The sequence below is a fragment of the Fundulus heteroclitus genome, chromosome 16, assembly GCF_011125445.2.
Source record: "Fundulus heteroclitus isolate FHET01 chromosome 16, MU-UCD_Fhet_4.1, whole genome shotgun sequence".
Taxonomy (NCBI): Eukaryota; Metazoa; Chordata; class Actinopteri; order Cyprinodontiformes; family Fundulidae; genus Fundulus; species Fundulus heteroclitus.
The window spans coordinates 19,973,330-19,997,957 of record NC_046376.1 but is presented as its reverse complement, the minus strand read 5'-3'; the positions used below and the strand labels follow the sequence as shown (position 1 = coordinate 19,997,957).

At 40.3% G+C, this 24,628-nt stretch overlaps 1 protein-coding gene across 1 annotated transcript in view; it reads right to left on the bottom strand.

Annotated features, from left to right (window-relative positions):
• Window positions 1-24,628, bottom strand: part of coro7 (coronin 7) — a gene marked incomplete in the record, with an annotated part of 159,798 nt that overhangs the window by 88,567 nt on the left and 46,603 nt on the right. The window contains 2 exon segments of the mRNA XM_036147988.1: window positions 15,058-15,140; window positions 16,960-17,043. Coding sequence (XP_036003881.1) covers window positions 15,058-15,140; window positions 16,960-17,043 — 167 coding nt within the window.

The following is a 24,628-nucleotide window of genomic DNA, read 5'->3' as shown; positions in this document are numbered from 1 at the left end:
GGGGGGGAAAAAAACAACGGTGTGAGGCTAAAAAAGACTTGAGAGTGTGGCGAAGGTTCACCTTTCAGCAGTACAACAATCTTAAACATACAACTGTAGCCACAATGAAATGGTTTAGATTAAAGCAAATTCCCATGTTAGAATGGCCCAATTAAAATCCAGCACTAAATCTGTCTGTGGAAAGAAGGAACATTTCTGTTCACAAATAATCTCCAAGCAAATCTGACTGATCTTGAGCTTTTTTTGCAAAAAGGTGACAATTTCAGTGTACAAAGCTGGAAGAGAACTACCACAAAACACTTGCAGCTGTAACTGCAGCAAAAGGTGGTCCTACAGAGTATTGACCTGTATCCTTTTCCCTCCATTTCCCGATTACGCACAAGTTTGTGTTGCTCTATTACACTGGACCCTGATCAAATCAATTGAAATCTGTAGTTATAATGTGGCAAAATTTGAAAAAGTAAAGGTGTATGATTGCTTATTATATTAAGCTAAACTACAATATTAAAAGGCACAGCATGTTGTAACACTCTTGCATTTCAATGACTTATAAATAGTAGAACAAAGTAATGATTTAAACCTCTTATTGGGAGCTACCATCAAGAAAATCAAGTAAACAAAGCAGACTTTCTGAAAAGGCAAGGCAAGGAAGCTTCAAGATCTCATGTTGCCAGAAAAGTAGATATGCACACAAATCAGTAAGGAGACTGAAAAAACTAGCTGACTAACTGATCTTGTTGAAACACTGTTTGCCGCGCTCATACAGAAGGAGCTCATTTTCGTCTATGTTGGAGCAGGAAGGTCCACAGACGTTTCCCCCCCTTCAAACACACTCCGCTGGTTCTCCCCCCGCTGAGGGTCCTCCACCTTTTCTCCTCAGTCCTGCTCCAACTTCCTTCGCACAATTGTTAGATTATTTCCCGGCCAACAACACATCATCGGCTCTCCCATTAATTACATTTTGATGAATTTTTCTTAATCTGTCTAAGCCAAGAGCACTTGGACCGACTCGACTTGGAGCAGAACAACAGAGGCCCGGCGCGCAGGTGCAGCGCAGCCTCTCTTGTCAAAACATTTCCACACAGACGGTTGATATCCGACAGGCAGCGATGCTCTGCGCAGCGCTTTCCCAAACATTTCCGTCTCTGTTGTCCACTTACGGTTCAGAAGAAGAAGAAAAAAAAACGTGCATGCGCTAACGTAGGAATGTTAACAAGTAGGCATAGGCACAAACATAAACAGATGGGGAGCTGCAGCGTGCCTCAACACTTTTCCGGTTAAACGAAGCATGGAGCATTGCTCCTTGCCTCGCTGGCAGTGACAGTGTGGGCAGACAAATGGGGCCCACATGGGAAGTGACATCAGCCAGGAGCACATGAGGCCCACCTGCCTCTGACCGATCCGATGAGGTCTTTATTGAAAAATGTCCTTCTGTTTTCTTGGGCTTCTCTTCTCTGTCGGCAGACCTGCCAGCGAGAGGCCGTGGATCTCTGGATTTTATCATGGAAACATAATCATATAAAGAAGACAATCCACCCAGCCTGCCAGCTCCACTAAAATATAGGAAAAGTCTGATCACGCCGACCAGAGCTAAAAAAGTATAGTTTGCTCCATTAAAGTTCCAGATGTGGATAAGTGCTTTTAAGGTATTATACAGAATGCTTATAATGTTGGGGAAAAAGTTACTATTTGAGATGGCGAATTGGAAAATGCTATAAAAAAAACAGCTTAACCATTCGATTTATAATGTCTGCAATGAAGATGAACTAATCAATGACTGAAGCATCAAACTGTTAGGTTTAAGGTCTAGACAAGCTGAGAGATTCATTGCCGTATCAGCATTAGAAGTGCTCTAAAAAGATATATGTAGGGTTAATGTGTAGATTAAAAACATTATCTAAATAAATCTTAGATCATTTTATGTTTGTGCATGCTTAAAATGAGACGGATGAAGTCTCGACTTCAGGGATGCGAAGAGGATGCATAAAAACAAGCATCTAATTGCGACTTCAGGTCACAATTACGTGCGTTTTTTTTATGAAATCTAGATGCACTTAAAAAAAATACGTTTGTATCATTATAATCTGATCCGAACAGAGGAGATTAAATGATCGGTGACTGAACTCCTGTGGCGCTCTATTTCTGCAAACTTTCTTACCATGGAGTGTTTTATTTCTCAGTAGTGACACCTTCTGTTTGGCTAAGACTGAATGAGATTTTGGGAGCTCATTGGTACTGGCCCAGTTTATGTCCCCTATGCGAGGGCATGTATGTTAACTGCAGAGCTGAGCAGCAAGCAGCTTCATACGTATTCTTCTGAAAATGTCCTTTCAATTTGTATTTTTTTGAAGTTGCACCACAACCAAGTTATTTTACTGCCATCATTTTAACATCGACAACAGTTTTGAACTCTGCGAATCTCACGAGTTCTATATTTTCCAAGTATAAGCAGTTAGAAAGACCCAAATTTGAAAGTTAAATGTTTTTTTTCTGATTGTTCACAATCTATAAAAAACATTTTTTCCTTCCTGCTAAGTCGCTGAAAGTAGTGCCAGATTTTGAATTTTGTGCTTAGGCTCAAAGCAGCACCATGTAACCTTTAGCCACTAGGGGAGCTAGACCTGTAACTTCCAGGTTCAGCGCCCCTGAGGGCCACTGGCAATACTGCACTGTCACAAAATTAAACAGTCACTCTGGACCACTTTGGACCAGCAGATAAAGAAGTCATGGAGTTATTTGTAAAGACGAGGCCACATTCACCCCTCTAGATTAAATCCTGCATCTCAGAACCAAAGAGCTGTCTGATCAGGTAAGTCGGTTTTATTGTTGTCACGGCAGTCTGAGCTCAGACTGTCGTGACCTAGAATGGGTCATGTGACAGAGCGCCGCTCTAGGTCTAGCATAGGCAAGTTTTTGAGAAGGGCAGCCCGGACAGAGCATCGATACGCGCCAAGTGCTTAGTATTCTTTACAAATTTATTATCACAGGTTAAATAAGAATTATCAGAGTGGTGTTTCTCTATTATATAATGAAGTAAAATTAGCTTCATTCTGTGTTTTCTGTCCAAGTGCTGCACCATACTTTTTTTAAAGTCCTTGTCTTTGGTCACTGAGTTCTTTGGGGGCCATTTTTCTTCCCTCCGACGTTCCACAACAATGATAATGCCATCGGGACACAAAACCATAGTAGTTATTTTTTTCTCTTTTTTAGACCACTATACCAGAAAAAGGGCAGTTTAAAAAAGTTCACATAATTAAGTTTTCACAGCCCCTCTTTTACCCCTGTTCTGAGATGCGTCTGAGCGCAACTCATTCTTGTGTGAATTCCTGCACTCCAGGTCGCAGGAATTCCACTCCACCTTGTTCGGCCATTTTTGTAGTATGCTGGGGGACAGTGTAAGGAATTGTGTGGTTTAATATCTCCAACAGCTGAACATTTTCACTTAGCCGCTTGTAGCTTCGGCATCATTTGAACTTGGACTACAAAATCGCAGCAAAACGATAAAATGGCGGATTCACGAAATTGGTTAGCCGGTTAGCCAAATTGGTTAGCTGATTAGCCATCAAATACTGTCACATAATTGTTCAAAAAATGTAATAGAGGACAGAGAGAAGTGAATGGGTTGAAAAATATGACCCAAAAATAATATAAAGATTTCTACGCAGCACCTGGACAGACTAGATTCAACGTTTCGGCACTCCTAGAGACTCCAAGTACCCAAATAATGCATTCAAGGGACATAAAAGTGGATTTTGCATCAAGCCGCTGCTTGTTGCAGTTGAAACAAAGCAGAAATTCAAAACTCTACTACCCTTCCGTGGAGGTAAATCCACAGATCCTCACGGAGGATTTAACTAAAAACATTTATGCAAACTGTTGCATCCATTTTTTTTTTTTTAGAGTTGTGGTGTTAGTATGTACAGAAGACTTTACTGCTACCATAACATCCCGACTGCCAACTAAAATAGGAGTGCAAGGTAAAATAATCTAAAACTATTTTATTTAATTTGTAAAAGCTGCTTTGATCACCAGTAAAACATTTCTGATGAGCCATTAAGCATTAGGATTTTCATTCATATGAATTACACAAGCAGCTCTTTGTCCATCCATTTTTTTTCTGCCTCTGTCTCTCCTTTACTATGCGTCCATTATTCTTTGTTGGGTTAAGAAGGTGTGCAGTGACAGGCCGCCAATCTGCAGCAGTCCCAGAGGCAGCGGCCGAGGCCAGGCTGCAGGATGGGCGTGTAGGCAGGAGGACGCAGGGCAGAGGAAACCGTCTGGTAATGAGAAACACACTTCTCTCCATCACTCAAATCCTTTTTCAACCACAGCAAAAAGGAAAAAAAAAAAAGTGGCAGGCCTCTCATAGATGAGTGGAGTCCAGAAACAAAGACAGATTTGAAAACAGGAGATGTGCAGGGCTGCGGATCTTGATCCCTATGAAAGGGCAATCGTGGACGCTATTAAACATCTGCATTACAGTTTTGTCGAGAGGGATTAAAACAGAAGCTGTAAATATGAACATATATGACAGAAAACATCACAAAAAGATGTTTGCATATAGTGTATATCAATTTGGAAATTATGACAGTCCACAGTGTTCCATACAAACTATTACCAAAGAAAACCACGTGTTTTGTTTATCTCTGAGCATCGCGTTTATGTTGTAAGTCAACAGCGTGTGCTGTTTCCACTTTAGCCCTGGATCTTCCATCAACTCTGCCATCACACACTCAGCTTCTGGATATCTTACTCCACTGCACATAAGAGAAGTGCTGAAAAGGATTCGAGATGTGCCAAAGTAAAGTGAAGGCTTTTGCTCGGGCAGAGATCCTAAATGGTACTGCGAGCACATTTATGATAATGGGAGCAGGAAGAAAAAAAAAAGGACATTTCTTCCAGATGTTGGAGAAAAACTAAATCCACAGCTGCAAGTGTAACTCCGTTGCCGTTTGTGTTAATGATGGAAGGTGAAGTTTGACACCATCCCTAAACTCTGAAACCGAGACAGATTTGAGAGAGTTTTCCAAAAAAAAAACTATCAATCTTTGGCATTCTTGACTGCAGCGTCATGCAAAAAAAATAAATTTGCTTACACCATTAATCCTCTGTGTTCTGTGCATAAAATTATAATCCAAGCAACGAAAGCAAATAAAGAATTGCAACGGTGGATGGAAGGAGAGCGAAAGGGAGGGAGGAGGAGAGGGTGCAGCTGAAGGTAGGGGTGAGAGACTATATATTTTTCCGTCTGTGGCGAGTTCACACAAAAGGGTCCTTCTGATCCCTGGAGTGCGGAGCACATACCTGCGGGATGAAATCAAAACCCTCTGTGAATTATATTAGAGATCCCCTGCCAAACGCACCACATGCTTCCATGTGCTTTTACCAGTTCTGGAGAGTCCCATTAAGTTTGACTCTAAAAAAACACTTAAATTAGAAATCCAGACCCGAGCTCCTCCAAAGAACCCAACTCCGACCTTTGATTTTATCTACAGTGCCTTGCAGAAGTATTAATACCCTTTGAACTTTTTTCCCATTTTGCACATTACAACCACAGAGTTCAAAGTATTTTACTGGGATTGTGATGTGATAGACCAATAAGACGTAGCGCTTAACTGAAGTAAAAGGAAAATGGTATATGGACTGAATTTAAATAGTGCTTTTCTAGTCATACTGAGCACTCAAAGCGCTTTACACTATTTACCCAATCGCGCACACACATTCATACACCGAACCACAGATGGGTAGTCAACCTAGGGATAAGTGCCTTGCCCAGGCAAATATTGATCTCTAATGGGGGGCAGCTGGAATTGAACCTTCCAACTGCATGACGAGTCAGTTGGAAGGTTCCTCTTTATTACACTTCCGCAATAAACTAAGCCAACATAAACAATTGGCTTTGTAAGTCACTTAATTAGTAAACAATATATTTACGGCTGTTCTGTGAAGCATCACAGGTTCCTTTTCAAGCCTTAATGAACAAACAACATCAGTGGCATCATCGTCATCATTTTCCTGCGTTCTTACAATATTTAGCTCAGTTGACCCACTACTTTTAGTTCAGATACATTTAATTTTTACAACAGCCCCATAGGGGGCAATAATACGGTTGTGTGTACACTGTCTGCTCAGACGAGAAGAAGAAAAGAACTGAAAAGAAATAAGTCATTTCTCACCGGGAAAACGGTGCAGCTGGGGGTCCTAAACTGCAGACCTCCCCACTGTGCTTTTCTAAAAAAAAAAAAATGTATTGTTGTTATTCTTCTTCTGCTCATGATCTGATCAGTCAGGCGATTATCATCTGCGTTTTGGCGCCACCATTTGAATGTATTATTGCCTAAGAGCACAGAAAGTCACTGCGCTGAACTCGGACATCCACAGAGAAACTTAGCTGACCCTAACGGGCAGGGATAGATGATGAAATGTTACATCACACAGAGCGTACTGGGAGGTATGAGGTAGGTCTTAATCAGAGATATCTGCAGCTCCTCCAGGACAAGAAGTGGCTGCAGTTCAGGTGGGTGAATCAAGGACAACTATAAGTCATCCAATGTTAAATGTGGCTTTTACAGATGTGTGGTAAGAAGACCCACATTGTTGAAAGAAAGCCACAGGAAGTCCTTTTATGGACAGGGCACACATGCAGAAGATCCTCTGGCTAGATAACGTAAAAAACAAACTTTTTTTTCCTCAAACGGCAAATCACTATCCCTTTGGTAAGACATGGCAGTGGGAGCATCATGCTGTGAGGAGGCTGCTGAGAGTTAATGGGAAGAAAGTTGGGGCCAAATACAAAGCAGCCCTGAAAGAGAATCTGTTCAAAGCTGCAAAAGACTGGAGTGTAAACATCCAGCAACCTAAAGATTCAATTAAATTTAATTTATAAAGCGCCAATACACAACACACGTCATCTCAAGGCACTTTAAAAAGTCAAACTCAATGAAATCATGTAGACAAATTGGTCAAAAAGTTTTCTCTCGAAGGAAACGCAGCAGATTGTATCAAGTCATTGACAAGCAGTATTCACTCTTCATGAAGCGTAGAGCCACAGTGGACAGTTGCCTACATTGTTGATGACTTTGCAGCAATCCCTCATACCAAGCATGCATGCAGCGATTGTAATAAAGATGAAGCTGACCTTTCACTTTATGCACAAAACCCCAAAATACAAGTAGAAGTTGGTGGTTGCAACAACAGAGGAGACTAATAGTAAAAGACAGAAAGTATAATAGGTTGTAAGGTAAGGATAAAGAAAGGATTTGGTGAAGATGTATTTCTGACATATCTGTAAGATGAGGAATAATAGACTAATTCCTCCTCTACTTGAAACAAAGAGCATGAAGGACGATCAGGCAGTCGTCTTTCAGCACAAAATAAATTAAGATTAACACATGTTCATCCCTAAAAAGGAAATAAAAGCTCAAAGAGATAATATTGCTATCAAAGAAATATATGAGGGGATTTTAAAGCTGCCTCCCACTCCTTTTCATCTCCTTTCTGGTCAAACTCCTTCTCTCCGCTGGATCACAAAGTGAAACCCCAAATGACTAACAGATTCCAGACGCCGTGTTTCAGCTGTCAAGCCATCGAGTTCAGATTCTTTGACGGAGCGTGTGCGGTCACATCTTTACTCCAACCATCCCCCCCCAGCGGTCGTCGCTCAGAGAGAGGAGGGGCTGCTGCAGCTGAACTACTGACTTGGCCCTTGAGGATTACCTGGGGACTGAAGTTCTGCTTCTCCTGACACCATAACAGGAAATCTCTGCTGCATCCAAACAACAACGCTTTGTGTTTTTCTTAGAACATGAACTCGGCAAAATCAAGGTCAACTACTTCTTGAATAGGTTCTTATTCAGGTCTGGTATGGTTAGCGGTGCTACAGCTGTACCTAATCCCCACAGGAAAGCCTTCATCTGGGACTGATTTTAAAGAAACTGGGCCAGGCTGGGAGAAAGGAGGGGACTGTTCTGTAAAAGTCTGGGTCTCTTTTACTCAATCCATCTGATTAAAGGGAGCCTGGCTCAATTACACCCACTTACTGGGCCTTAAACCCCGGGTCGACCCACGTACAAAAACACACCAAAAAAAAAAAGTTTTCAGTGATCCAGAGGGGTGTATGAGTTTAAACATCACACCTGAGGTATTCCCATACATCTCTTCACCACAAAAGACTCTCTCCGTCGACCAACAGCTCAGTCTGTCAGCGGCGTTCGCCTTAAAGGGCAACCTCTCGGTCTAACCTGTGATTGGGTTGGAGGAAACGCTGAGGCCAGCTCTCTGGGGACAGGCTTCTGTCTTCTCCAATCAACAGGCTGGATTCTCTGGCCCGCAGTGATCTGTTTTAATCAGCCTCTCGCCAAGAAAAAGACGCCAAGTGAAGGTTCCCCGTGATGGGGAGAAAGAGGATAGACCCGTGTACCTACCCTTACATGTATGTGCAAGAGAAGAACATTGGTAGTGACTGAGGACAATTAAAGGGGTCAAAGCTAAGAAGTTTACCATTTTGTCACAAACTGACATGTGGTGACCTCATTACGGAGCTTTGCAAAAGCATTCATACCCCTTAAACCAGTTTGTCACATTGTTTGTACAAACTTAGAGGTTTTTTTTTATGACAGAACAACACTTTGCTATGATAAAATAGCACAATCAATTATCTTTAGAGGTTACTTAATTAGTAAGAGTCCTTCTGTGTCTAATATAATATCAAAACAAATCCAGCTGTTCTGTGAAGGTCTCAAAGGGTTGTTACATGACATTGGTGAACAAAAAGCGTCATGAAGACTAAGGAATACAGCTAATGGAGAAAGTTGTAGAGATGTTCAAAAAAGCGTTGAGATAAGAAACAATATACTAAGGTTTGATATCTCACCAGGAACTATTCAATCCATCATCTGAAAATGGAAGAGAGGATGGCAGAAGTGCCTAGACCTGAGCCGACAGGTTGGGCAAGGAGGGTGTTATGAGAAGCAACCAAGAGGCAGATGGTAACATTGGAGCAGTTGCAGGGATCAACTGCTCAGGTGGGATAATCTGTTCAAAAGACACTAACCACATCTGTTTTTTACGATGAGGTGCCCAGAATAAAGGGTGTTCTGGTAAAACGAGACCAGTTCTTGACTTATTTTCCAATGGATGTGCAAAACTTCCAATCTCTGTATGTGTAAGAAGAAACATACCCTAAAGAACCTGTGCCCATATTCACAAAGATTCCTCAAAGTTGTTCTTAGTAGGGTTGTCACGATACCAAAATTTCAAACTTGATATCGATATCCAGGAAAATATTCACTACGCGATTCCATTTTCGATACCATAGGGATAATAAATTGTACATAATAAAAAAACATATATTTTATCAACATGAAAACTCACCTTTTTCAATCTCAACATGGAACACAGATGCTAGTTAAATAAGTGTGCAAATAAATGCTAAATAAATAACCCAAATACAACACGTGCCTTTGAGAGTGCTAGCCATAACTAATCACACAACATTAACATGGACCACCGGTCATGCTAACATCAGTAATATGTTTAATGTATTAAATTATGAACGGGAACTTCAATTTACTAACTGTCGGAAATCATCATTAAGGCCAGGGTGTCGCTCCTTGAGCTTGGCCAAGGTGGCTGTGCTGCTCGACTTTGTTGCCACCAATTTAAAACAATGTTTGAACACAGGCTTATCAAGATCTTTGGGTTTCCCTTCTCTGTTTGCCTCAAATTAAAAATATTTAGTATCGATACCATGCCAAATTAGAATTGTATCCGGATACAGCATTTGAGTATCGATTCTTTTGACAACCCTAGCTCTTAGTGACATCATTTTAGTAAAAATCGTACAATTTCCTGAATTCCCCCCCAAAAAAATCATCTTATTTGCATTTGGGGTGAACACACCTTAAGAGCGTCTTTAGCAGGGAATATGGTGGAAACGGAAAGAGCTGTTTGGCTGATCCATCACCTGAACAGTGGAGGATATAAGCACATAAACTTCTATAACAATTATACAATTATTAATATGTAGATAAGATAAACTTTGTCATTGGCATAGAGAGACATTAATTAGTTTCAGCGACCCGACGGGTTAAAGACGCAGGGCAATGGGTCGTTACTCTGAAAGTAGACCACTATGGCAATTTTTAATCAGCGAAGAAGCGAAACAACACACCAGACCCTACCTGAATCACTCTTAAGCTAAAACTCCTTTGTAGGAATTTTTAGGCTTAGATAGGAGTTCACTGAGAGGACCCTTAGAACCTTTGTGAATACAGGCACTGTAGCTTTAAGTGTAGTGATCTCTGGATGCCGATTACAAACGCACACCACACCTTTCAGATTTTTATTTGGAAAAATAACCACGTAGTATTTTCCCAATGCACAATGCTCTACTCTGTGTTGGTGTATCCCCTAAAGTCATACATTGTTTTTGGTTATAGCGTGACAATGTAAAAAAAACAACAACAAAAAAAAACACATGGTGCATGGATATCTTTCCAATTGGCTGTGTATAGACGTGCAAACTGTGAAGGCATTAGTAGGTGCTAAAGTAGCAGACCATGCATAACTATCATGACATTTAAAGCAAGCTGGTTACAATCATGCCCAGTTGTAAAGTTCGCTGATTGCAGCTGGCTTAGAGGCCTAATTAAACTCATTATTATAATTCAGGTTTATGGAGGAAAGAGCATGAAGGGAACACTTGTACACAGAGATCCAGCTCCAGCGCTTCTCAAATGACCAGATCTGCAAGTTGTAAGGAAAATGAGCTTGTGGTAATAGTAACCTTTGCGTGGTCCAAAATACCCCTTTCAGAATCATCAACATCTATCCTTCACTTTTTCTGTCTCTATTTAAACCCTAAAAGTAAACATTTCCCCTCCATTATTATCCCTCCAAATTATATTCCACCCACAACCCCGTTTTACTGGCTCATGATACCAGGCCTCTTTGTGTTGTGAAACTCCAAAAGAAACAGTCTTACTGAACTTTGTGGCCATCACAGCTAACCTGATACAACCCAACTCGCTGATCCTGTTACACAATATGTTTACCACAAGTCATTTAATCAAAAACAGACCAGAATAAAAAAAAGCATCCATCTTTATATATACCTCAGCTCTGAAATCACAGGGGAGGAAATGTCCCAATAAGACTGTTTTGACTTTGAGCTTCCGCTGCAGCTTAAGCGTAATTGGCGTTGGATGGTTTAGGGTCAGAGAAGAATTTAGTCGAGGTCTCGCTTTGAATAGTGCGTCCTGTCTCTTTTCCAGAGACGCTTGGCCATAAACAAGCAAGCTGAACTAAAACGAAATAATTTGCGCACAACTCAACCGTGATAACAAGCCGTGAAGTGAAAAATTAACACAAGTCCAAAAGGAATTTGAGGACAGCTTCATGCTAATGATATGTGGAAGTAGAGTTTCTTGTCAGACATCATCCTGTCCCAGTGACGCTGGTATCCTTATGCCTATTGTGACTGATTGCTAGTGTGCAAACCACTGAACAGTTGCAAGAATGACCCGTGCCCTGTGAGTTTATGCATTAAAAGACAAATACATGGTGAAAAGCACCAGGAGCAGAGCTCTGTAACGCCTGCCCATTCTATAAATTAGAAAAACAACATATTTAGAATAGACTTTGATTTTTGACTTGCAGAGGGCCTGAACATGATCTTCTATTTTATAAAGCAGCTACAAAATACATTGATGGCCAAAGCGCAAAACCTCCTATTTGCAGGATTTTTTATAATGGAAGATTTTAGTTTAGATGAGAACAATCGATAAAATACCATAATTTTTCTGTGATCCTATAATAAAAACCTTATAACAAACCCTCCAGTCAGGTTTTCTTTGGCCCTCGATACAGCATGAGTCAGTTTATGTCAGCCAAATATTTTGTGCAATGACATAATCAAACGCATTGCCACTTTTTGTTTTCAGGTTTAGTATAATAAATAAAAATGGCCCTGAAGGTATTTAACTTGGTGCGGTTGAAACTTTCTAACTTAGAACATTGGAGATCCAGGATGAGTCCAAAGTTCAAGGTCAATATGGCTGCCGTGCAAAACAGTAAATCTGCAAGAACAATTTGTTTATTTTGCAGTTCTGATGGTTCGCATCTCCTTGAACTACCTGTTGTCTACTGCCACAACACTCATCCGTTTTCCTGTGTTTATTTCCTAGATGAAGCCACCCACACAGGTACAGGTGCCATTAACGCTTTACTTTTTCTTTCACAAAGAAAGAACCCCTGGACAAGTACTAGTAAAGTGGATTACTCAGGACGAGGGATTGCTGCAATGTAGGTGGCTCGAAGCATTTGTCTGGGCTTTCTGAGTTAAATACTTTTTATAGCCAATATGTCTCATCAACTGACTTGTACCTAGTATAAAGCTGGATTGTATGCAATTGAATTTAACTTATTTATATAGCTGAAATGACTTTAATCAATTATTTGGTGCGTGCATTTGATCTGTTTGTCTTAAAAAATTGTGGTGAGTTGATATTTGTTGTGATTTTGTAAATCAACAGGCTTGAACAGAGTTATAAGCAATTCACTGACCACAACATTGGGTACATCCCGCATTAGGCCACTCGAGTGAGATACAATATCTGTTTGGCAAATGAGTAAAAAAGAAGACCAAGTCCAAAAAATAAACACACCAAAAAATAAACACACCAAAAACCTCTAGATAAACTACGCCTCAAGAATACCTGAAAAGATCAGAAGATAGTCAGGTTCCTACAACTTTCTCAGCCTTTGATCAAAACCTGGAGTGTCCCACAATCTTGAAACAACACTAAGAAAGAGACACGGGAACCATGTGCAGATGACAAAACGAATCCTCTCTTAACAGTATATTTCATTGCAGGGCAACATCTGATCTGTCATTTGTTAGCTTGCCTCCTGTGTGCGGCCATCTGGTGATGTGGCTTTGTGAGTGATAGCTGTGTGATACATCCCAGTGCATGATTGAAGTGATCTAAAACAGGACAACCGAGGTACAGCAGATGGGTGAGCCCACACACCCATGTAGCTACATCCAGGGGGAGATTTTTAGTTTTAACTAAATAAGTATCAAGATAAATTAGAAAGTTTATATTGTTTTAGGGGCAAATTCAATTTCATTAATACTAATTTAAAAAAGCGTATGAAGGATCACAGAAATCTACAAAAACAAGGAGGAAACAACTTGTCCACAGAAATACATTCTCTTAAACTCGTACAATTTACGTTGAAGCAAAAAAAGCAGCTTCACAGTATTTCTTGGTAATCTTCAACATTCCTCTGTCTTCCAGCAGAGACACCACAGACGAACTCGCCAGAAAAATTAACTAATTAACACTCCCCGTAATGGGTTTAGGGGACAAACCAGAAGGATTTTTCCCCCAACATATGGTCTGAAACCCATCAGGAATATTTTGGCAACCCATAGAAACAGCGTGATGCGTGGCATAAGATATCCTCTCTTTCCATGAAAAGCGTGACGACTGCGGAGAGGTAAGCTGAAGGGCAACGGTTCGCCTCAGACAAATCAAAGAGGAAGTGGAGGGAAGCTGAGATGAGTGTCAACGATTAGACACGTCACGACATGGGAAAAACAAAATCACATTCCCCCAGAAATAAAGCTCCTTTATGTAATCCCAGGCTAATGGAACTGTTTAAACACATATAGATGCATTTCTAAACATAAATTCTCTTGGTAATCATGTGGAAGCGGTCTAGAAATCCACTGTGTCAAACTTGTTGGCACCTGTGATAAAATAAATGTGTAGAAAGCCTTGGAATAATATTCACACACTGAATAATCTAATAATCGGAAACAATTAAACTTTTGATTTGAGTACATTTGTTCTATGGGAGGAGGGAAAAAACGTCTCTATTAACACCCATTAGATGCTATCTGCGTACCAACCTGAGCTATCCCAGGAAAAAGCCTTTCTGTCCTACTGTCACAGACACAAACATGTTAAAGTACACTGAGCTCTAGTTGGACTGTTACCCAAACCTCTTTGAAATTAAGCTGTTTAAGCAGCAAAAGCTTGAGGTGATTTTGGTGTGAAACAAAGTAAGATCACGTGGAAGTGTTCCTTATAACCCACTGCTAACCCGCTCCTCTTAACCAACAGATAAATGGCTCAACAGACACAAAAAAAAATAAAAAAATCAACCTTCTGTGGCCATCTCAGTCCTGAGACCAAGATCCAGCAGAAAACCTGTGAGCGGAGCTGAAGAGAAGAGAACATAGGAGAGGAACAAGGACTCAGGACGCTTTATAGCGATTGTGAAAGCAGAATTGACCAAAATTCGTTTGAGATTGTGCCGACAAATGTGCTTTGTGCTGCTTCTTCACTGCCTCTTTAAACAGCACCGATTGCTGTGACGGATCGCTGTAATCTCCCACGGCACGCTCTGTGACCTGATAAAATCTGGTCAGCTCCAGTTTTGGAGAAACTTGGCCCACTAACCTGTTTATAACAGCGCTAAAATGCTTGAACTGGAACGGACAAAGGAATCTTCAACAACACCCCCCCGCTCTCTGGAAAACAGCCACGCTCCTGCTACCCTCCGGTCCTCAGCAGCCGTGTGAGGAAAAATAAACCTCGCGACTGGAGAAATGACAAAGGCTGAGCTGTGGGGAGAAGTGTCTGCGAGTTTGCTGCCGTTTCCTGACCCTCCGCTGTATACACACACACCCACCCCTCTGCTGAGACATGACAGGAGTCAGTGTGTGTGAGACCAGACCCAGGAAATGGCAGGAATGTAGAAAGACAGTGTCATAACGCCGGGAGGTCCACACACGCCTGCCCAATCTTACAGTACATAGAGGTGTGAAGACCCAAGCATATAAAACTTTATACACGTGCATAATACTCAAGTATGCACATCCCACACACATATCCTGTCTGTTCGGTTCACAGGGACACACTTTTTGTGCAGCAACACATGATCTCTCACAGACAAATGAGCATGAGAGTGCAAGAAAGGTCAGCGTTTTGACAGCTCATGTCTGCTGTGGCGGGGCGATGCTTATAAGGATGTGGGAGTACTCACCCAGTGGAGGTGCCGAGTGACAGCGAACTGACCGAAGAGCCGAGCTTCCTGCTGTCCCAAAGTCTCACCTCACGAGTTCGCATCTGCAAATTCACCGGAACAGAAACAGAGGCAAACTGAGGGAGGCAGATATTGATACCAAAATACAGAATATGAACCATGAATGTTTAAGAAAAGCTGAAAATGAGTTAAGCTCGTTAATATAAAAAAACAACAACAACAACAGGGAGTCAGGAGTAAGAAGACAAAACTTTATCTTTTTTAAAAGACATACTTATTTAGATTTTCATGAAAGCAGTTAAAATTAAAGATGGAGAGAGGTTCACCTACTTATTATTAGAGAAAAAGTCTCATGTAAAATATGCTATACAAGGGATAGGTAATATAGTAAAGTTTGGTGCATACCAGGACAAGGGAAGTCATCATCTTGTCATAATAACTATAAACTGATAACATGGTCTGAACTCTTAGCTGTGTTATTTGACTTGTGTTCCCTTTTTTCATGTAAGAGCATAAACAAAAGCTGTGGTTACATTGCTTTGCCATTTTATCTCTTGAACTTGCAAATTTTCATATTGTTGCATTAACAAATTTTAATTGATATTTTATGTGACAAAAAAAATTAAAAGTAGCGCTGAATTGTGAAGTAAAAAGAATATACATTTTAAGTTGTTGTTTTTTTCAATAAAGAAAATTGTAATAGTGTAGCATGCATTTATAATCAGCAACCCTGAGCGAATACCTTGTAAACCACAGCAGGTTTTTTTGCAGATAATATCTACAAACGTTGCATTTTATTTATATAGCTAGCTAGAACTCAGTCAAGTTGGATGGAGTGTCTGAGCATCAGCTTTCAAGTGTTGCCAGATTACCAGCTGAATATAGGTCTGGTTTTAAACATTCTTTACAATTAAAGTCTAAAAAAAAGAGTATATTGCATATCTATTAAATAGATTTTTATCTGAGAACCCTAAATAAAACCCAGTGTAAGCAAATTCTTACGAAAGTCATCTAATGATCAAACAGAGCTCTCCACTGTATTGCCGGCTTTGAACGTCTCACAGAACGCCCTTAAATCCATATTCTGAAAACGGACAGAGTGTTGGACCCCATGCAAACCTGGCTGTTTGTCCACACCCACATAGGCAGGCCAGACAACAAGAGCGTTAATCAGGATAAGAGCTACAAGGCTCATGGTAACTCTGGAGGAGCTGTAGAGAGCCACAACTCGAATGGATGAATCTGTCAAAAAGACGACGACTACTTGTGTACTCCATAATTGTGACATTTGTGAAAGGGTGGCAAGAAGAAAGCCATTGTTAAAGAAAGCTAGAAGACGTTCTTTTAAATTTTAATTTAATGGAGATAATAAAGACGTGGAACAATGTGCTCCGGTCACAAGAGACCAAACTTTAACTGGCTGGCCCACATCAAATTGTGTGGGGAAAACCGTCATTGCTCAACATCCTGAACATACCATCCACACGGTGACACAAAGGGATGACAGTATAATCTTCTTTATCCCTCATAGCAACATATGCTGCTTTCTTCTTTTCAAGGAGGACCATTCCCTTAAATCCCATTTGGCATGAAATACAATGTGAATCAGCTTTATTTGCCTAATTGGACATACAGTTTTTGTTTAAAAAATAAAATTTAATTCTAAGTCTCAAAATCAATAGGATTGGTTTTTATTAGTTTAAAAAGTTTGTCATATTGAAAATGTATTTTCATGTTGGAGCCTTGCCAAAAATAATAACAAATATATATTGTTCCCATGGCAATTTAAAGAAAAACATTGATTTGTTTTGATTAAGATGATCAGGTGGTTCATTCGCTGTTGTGCTGTGACACAAATGATAAAAATAATAATAAAACAAAGCTTGGATTAAAAGCTCTTACCGTATCAAAGCCGATAGTCAGTAAAAAGTCATCTTTGGCCCACAGGATCCGGGAATCCTTGTTGCTCTGAAGGCTCTTGGCACTCTGAGGGACAAATAAAGCAAACAGACATCTTCAACACATTTTACTCAACTCCACGATATAAAAAAAAATAAGTTCAAAGTCAATCTCAACATAATCTTTAGGTCTACTTCGATTCATAAGGGGTGTGATTGGTGAACATTTGACAGAGGCGCTGGGAGGAGTGTAGATTAATTTCCCAGGGGTTTAAAGGCATACTATGCAACATTTTTCAGTTAATTAATGTGTTCCATACCGATTTGGATGATTAAATGAGTCATTTCAGGGCGAACAAAGGTTTTCTTGGCCGCCCTGGTGGTCTGTGGGGGAAGTACCGTACCTGCAATGCGGTACCACGCGCGAGCTATTTTTAGAAACACAATGTCACGATGACGTCACATCACGTGGTACGCAGTGGGGCAAACTCCGGAAACCCGCCGCTGTTTTGCTGTAAAAGAGACGTGCGTTAACCTAGGTTTTACTCGGTAAACGACTGCTTTTTCCAAATCTAAGACCATGGTTTTTAAACATTGTTGCTATGGAACGTGCAACAGCGACTCGAGTTACGCTGATCGGCCGCATATGAAGGATGTTTTCTTCAAGACTGCCAAGGAGAAATGTGTGCGCTTGGTACACCGGGGCGGTCGGCCTACACAACAGTTCAACCCGGAAAAAGTTACCAAATTCAAGTACATATGTAGCAAGCATTTTGTCGGAGGAAAGGGCCCAACCGAAGAACATCCTGACCCAATTCCAGCGACATCAAGTCAAGGTAAGAGTATTTTGGTGGCCGACATGTTAATAAAGTAGCGCCTGCTACCATGACAGCATATAGGCTATCATGGTAGCAGGCGCTAACATGATAGCCTGCTACCAGGATAGCTTACTTAAAAACATTTCAAATGAGACAAACATTAAACATATACCCATTCCTGGACGGTGATTGCAAACAACAACAAAAAAAACAGACGACGCTGCCATGATCGCCGCGCAGGAAAAAAAACAAAGCTTACCGTTCATCAACTCGGCCAGTTTTCCAGTCTTTTTAAGCCCTCTAACCTCAAGCCATCGTTTGAGCTGAAGGTTGGTGTGTTCTTCGACAGTGCGACCAGTAAACCGTGTGCCTGGGACATCGTCTTGGGAAAGTTTAACGGCTGTAAAGTCGGTCATATCGCTAGTTCTGTTGCGCTTGTAATAGCTGGGTTATCCGTGCGTTCTCTCCTGTGTGCCCTACCTAAGCGGCAAAAGGGGCGTTGCTCTTGAGACGGTGACGTCACGTGCGCGGTACCCCATTGCAAGAGCTCACGCCCCGCACCCACAGGCTCAGAAGTCTCGTGCAAGACCGCGAGAGTCAGTCTTGCTTTATGGCGAGAACTCCATGTGTTTTTGCCCTGCCATTCACTATAAGCACGCGCGAAAGCTACAACAAAGAACCGCGTGTTAACGTCAAATAAACATGCAAGCATATAGAGGTTTTATTATTATTATTATTATTATTATTATTATTATTATTATTATTATTATTATTATTATTTATTTTATTTTTTAATGTTGGCAAGGCGGTAGCGTGAGTTTGGCGAGCCGGCCGCCGCAGCCGCCTCGCCAAGATAGCGCTGCGGGAAACCCTGATGTTCATACCTTCACTGTGTTAGTCATTGTTTGTACTGCCATTTTTACGACTTTTCGTTGCGTTCGCCTGTCTGCTAAGCTCAAAACAACCGCGCCTGGCTTGAAGGTGAAACCAGAACAGCTGAGCATCTTTATGACAGTGCACTTTTACTTTTGCCCTCTGGGGGGAGCCTCGCTGGAAAATCAACCCCGGTTGCATAGTATACCTTTAACATCCATGTGGTTAAACAGAACAGAACCGGTCCAGTGAAGAAAAGCAACCTGTTATCGTTGATGTTAAAGGAAAGGGAACTTCTGACCCGCGTGTAGCTAAGATTACCAAAATCCGTGGTGATTGCGTGTCACAACAGCCGTTTAATAGGTGGTCTTCAGTGACAGATGACACATGTTGTCAGAGGTAATGAGCAGAAACAACCAGGTGTGGCGAAGTGAGAGGAATGTTTGCAAAGAAAACACACTCAAAATCAAGAAGTTAAGCGATTGTGGGGGATTTAGCAGGTATTGTGCTCAATTTCGCTCCTAAACCTGCAGTGTGCACAGCAGAGAGTGAAAAAAAAATAGGCTTTTATGCATCTTTTCTGTCACCTTAATGAGTTACTGTTCTTTATAAACCTGCTGCTTTTTACACAAACTCACTATTTAGACCATATAATCTCCAACTCATTATATCTTCTGGGAATCTTGCATTAGACGCACAGTTAAACGGGATTTCCCATGAGATCGCGATAACATTTTCCACAAAACAGGAGCTGCGAGCCTCAAATCCCACTGTGTGTCTCTCAAAATTATTGTTGTCTTTTCGTAGCCACAATACCTCAAACAAACAATCCTGAAGGCCTCTGCCATGGCGAGAAGACAAAGCCTGCTTTCTGTCAGTCCCAACCTGTCCTCCCACTGTGCACACTCGCTCTCGTGTAACCGTTAATCGACCACAGACAACAAAACTATAATAGGGCAGGAGGAGAATTCAAGATGCAATGTTGCACTCCTGAATATGCAGCGCCTCGCAGGATTATTTACACCAGCTGAGCATTCTGTCAAGTCGCAACCACAAACTTCCGTTGTTTCGCAGAGGTTTTCTACGCCAACATATAAAGTGCTGTACGCTGAACAGCTCGCCGAGTGCTGTTCAATCAATCATCAAAAAATGCGAACACAAAAATCACGGTTTGGTACGTACCACCGTTATAAAGTCAGTCTCAGTATGTTTCCGTCAAAAGAAACAGAATATTTTTTTTTAGGATTTTTTTTTTTTACATTTTATACAGTGATAAGCAATGAATAACAACAGATTCTAATAGTAATTTGATTTACTACATTTTTCCCAGCATCTCATTAATAAATACTAAAATAAAACCACTCGTAAAAAAAAAAAAGGCAGTTGGTTAGTAATTTCTAGAAAAGATTACTGACTTTGAACTATTTAAAAATAATGTTTCAAGTGCTTTTGAAGGTGTTTTGATATATGAGAAATCAGGTGTCTGAGTTGTAACAGAATGCTGAATGGTGGACTCTCCTCGACACCGTATCAGCAAACGGTCACATGTCTGCTACTGTAAATACCATGATGTCTGCGGATGCTTGACTTTTACAGGCAGCTGAGCTCTCACTTAGACAAATTTTTTATGCACATCCCATGATGTTTACTTTTATCTTGATATCATTTCAGGCGAGTAATAAACTTATGTGAAATCCGAATTGGCAAGCTTTATTTGCCAGGTATGTGTACACATACGAGGAATTTGAAAAGCTAGCTATTTACCTGGTTGTGTTGAAAAGCCACGACATGTAGCTTTCTTTTCCTATCATCGCTGCAGCTGAATTAGAAATCTTACTGTTTTCAAATAGCAGCCTATGGTATTAGTTGGAAGTCCTCGTGCTTTGCTTTGTTTTGGTGGTGCTTTTTAATTTGCACGCCGTAGATTTCTGAACTTTAGTTCCGCACAGAGGCATTCTGCATATGGACGGGTTTAAAACAACACTGTATTCTTTTGGTACTCTTATGTGCCAAATCAGAACGGCAGTACCGAAAACGTGTCAGTATGAATGCATGTAGCTTTCCACACCTGCAGGCAAGCCAAGGAGAGCATTAATCAGAGATTACAAATGGACGCCGTGCTTTTCAAAGTTTTATTTGTAGAACGTTTTGAAAACCTTTTTCATTTCAATGCTATGCACTGTTATGTGTTGATCTTTCGCATACAATCCCAACAAAATACGTTTTTAAATGCGTGATTGTAGCAATATGAAATGTGTGAAAGCTCAAAAGGCCGCAGCTGACATGAATGTGGCATTGATTCCTATTCGACAGGAGCTCTGCACATCTGTGTGGGGAGGAACCAACATGCACTTCCTGTTAATAATAACTCAAACCCCAAATCTTCTCTTGGCTGTTATCCTCTCACTCCCAGACTGGTGGCTTGGGGAGCAAATGTGTAGAGGAAGATACAGAGGATGTGGTTACTTGAATTTAGCATTAAATAAGAACTCTAATACTCCCAAATGCTCCCCAGGTGATACTCATTTACATACATATGGACAATGATAATTACTTCCAGATAAAGAAGCTTTTAACGTTGAAGAAATATGGGAAAAAGAGCTTTCCCCCTTTGCCAGTTGAACTGCTGCTTGTGTTATTTATTTCTGTGCAAAGGAATTTGTCGAGTTCACTCCCTTCTCCACAGGGTGCTATAATAGTATGTTATCTTTTTGAGTAGATGTAGACCTAAAGAGACTCTTTGACTCTTAAGATGAGGGCTAAGCACATTAAAACTCCTGTTAACAAAGAGCCCTTTTGCTGCTACAAGCGTCAAGGGATTTGTGGGCTAGATGTTGTAAATCTTTTAAGATACACACGCATAAAAAAAAACAAATTAGTTTTATTTAAAATACAAAGGCTGAAATTGAGTTTGTTAACCTGTATGTATAGTTTTATTTTGGGCAAACTAATCTTCAGCTAATATGTTAAAAACATACTCAGTGGACATGACACTCGCTTTACGCTGCCAGCTCCTTTCTTGATGTCTGGATAATAATGATTTGGCATTAGCACATGCTAAAACTTATTTTTGGCGGTGGTGAGATTACATGCAACATGGAAAGTTTCCTGCTTACGATAAATATCAAACATAACAGAGCTTCCTCAAAACTTGGAAGCTGTCTCTTTTTATTTGGATGTTGATGTGCAAATTACATAAACCAGACATAAAATATATCTTAGCTCACATGGGAAGTTTTGGACTCTAAGAAAGACATCTTGTTTAGAGATATTGATTCCGGCTTTTGCTGTATACTCACATATCTAAATGGCATTTGCTCTTCTCGTCTAAATCCAAAGACAAAAAGGAAAGCTTTGCAATTGTTTGAGGTGAGATTCAAAGGTAAAGTAGGTAGAGAGTGTATATATATATATATATATATATATATATATATATATATATTGATTTTGGGTAATCAAAGTAAAGTAGTAGAGAATATATATATATATATATATATATATATATATATATATATATATATATATATATATATATATATATATATATATATATATATATATATATGAGATGGTTATGACTTTGATTACCCAATAATCAACATATTTAACCAATACAGTATGTTTAGGCCTTTAAGAAGCCTATAAGAATTTTAAATACAGCAATTAAATGTCATTTTCAGTTTTGCATCCAAATTACCAAGAAAACAATACAATCAACATATAACTATTAAACCTAAATCTTTATTTTTACAATATTTTCCCAAAGACAGAGTAAAAGAAGAAAAGATATTACAAGTCCAGAACCCTGTGGAACACCAGAGGTAATGATCAAACTGGAATATATAAGATAAATATGATTTCAACTTGTGAAGAGCAATACATATTTTCAAGACTATGTGTTGCAGTGTGTTAGTGGTGCAAAAATGAAATACAGAGATTGTAGTAGCAGTGTAATTATTCCCATTTCAATTTCAGCTCCAAAGAATGAACAAAACAATTCTATCAATATCAATTCTGTCCAAATGCATTTACTGCATTTAGTTTTTCATCACTCTTTTTATTAACTGCAATCCACATTGAGTAATCATATTAAATATTTGTGATTGAGTGTTCTTTCATAATCAAGCAGCCCAAGATTTACCAGATTAAGGACGAAGACAACTCTTATTTTTTAGAGGTTTCAATATTTTATAGTTCAATGACGTTGCTAGAGGATCAAAACTGACATTTCAAAACTACAGCTCTTAAAATGGATGATCAGCCTCCTTAAAAAAGGTTTTTCACTCATCTAATATCTTCCCATATGAGCAACTTTATTTCAAAAGGTGTTTGACTTTCCTCTGAATGCAGCGTTTGAGTGTAAAGACTCCTGTGCAGCAAATATCCCAATCATAGAAATAAAAGAGAAGTAGAAATCAGCAGCAGCCAGCTGAAGGCGTAGGCCACACTCAAGGTTCAAACTAAATTTATAGTTCTCATCTATCAAGGAACTTGAAATTACTGTACTACATGTCCGTGCACCGACATCAAATGCACAGTTCAACTTTTGCACCTCTCTTAGGGACGATTCGCTCCTGTCCATACCAGACTTTTGACTGACGTTGCCCGTATGCTGAACAGATGTTTTCTTGCTCCTGGTGCGCGCCTTAAAAGCTTTATCCTCTAAGAGGATTTGCAAAACATTCTGCTGGGCTGGCTTTCCAAAACAATTCTGAAGCAACATGACTAAAGCTCTGACACAGTTGATAATAAGTCCTGGTTAGAATAAACACCGCAGTCATGACTGAATACCATTTGTTGGTATGCAGTCCACTAGTTTGCATCGCGCAGGTAACAGAGCTTAGGGATCTCTTGATAAATCCGCGCGGGAGAGACGGTTGAAGAATCCCCGTAGCGAACAGCAGACGACCAGAGTAAACTCCGGCCTAAAAAAAGCAATAGATCAGAAAACGGCGAGGGGGAAGAAGGGCTGAAGCCGGAGTGGTATAAACAGAAGGAATCCATTGCCACTGAGCAGTTCATTACCGACACCACTGGCCGATTTCCTTCCACGGGCAAGACGATTCTCTGGCGTTCAGGCCAAAGTAGGAGCAAGTTGAGATCAAACTGTTTTAAAATGCTCGGTGTCTCTAACAGCAGAGCCTCTTCCAGGAGCCACATGTGGAGTGTGATTCATGCTATTGGCTAGAGATTGCAGCTGTGTTCAAATAATGTGAACAATTAAACAGAATAAATTCCCCATCATCATTTTATACTATATTCAGTCATGCTGACACACAGCTGAGAGCCAGGGCAAAGTGTATTAGGGGATGACACATTTTCCTTTGAGCTCCTATTGATGATGACAATCTAATTATAGTTAATAAGCACCACGCTTAGAGAGAATGACTCCAAGTGCACAATCAGCATGCAAGCACTGTGAGGCAGCTGCAAAACAATAGTGTTAATGTGCACAGGCTGATGCTAGAGCAGATCAAGTATTTGTCATATTTACAGCCCAATTTTTGGGACGCTTTGCTGGAGCATTAACACCTCAGAGCCAAAAGGTATTGGTCCAAACCTCCAGTGTGGAAGCTGTATATTATCCCGACACATGTGCAAGCGCTCTGGCTTCCTCCCACAACAATAAGGCTCGCTTGTTTGGTTAAATCATGGTTCTAAATCGCCTGTGGGTGTTAAGGCATGAATGCACGATTGGCTCGGACTGTTCGCCAGGCCACAGCGTACCTCACCTCATGCCCAGTGCCATGCCTGTATACACTCCACCCAGCTGCAACTTCAACAGAAGATGCAAGTCTAGATAATTAGACAAATTGCAGTGACGTAACTCCGAACAAACGGCATAAGTCCCAGCAATTACTCTGTAGGCAAACTTAAAGCTTTCTGCAAGATTTTATGGCAATTCTACTAAGTATGGTAATTTTTTTCAACAAATGAGGCAAAATTTATGGAAAATATGTTTCTTCCCAAGAAGATCAGAAA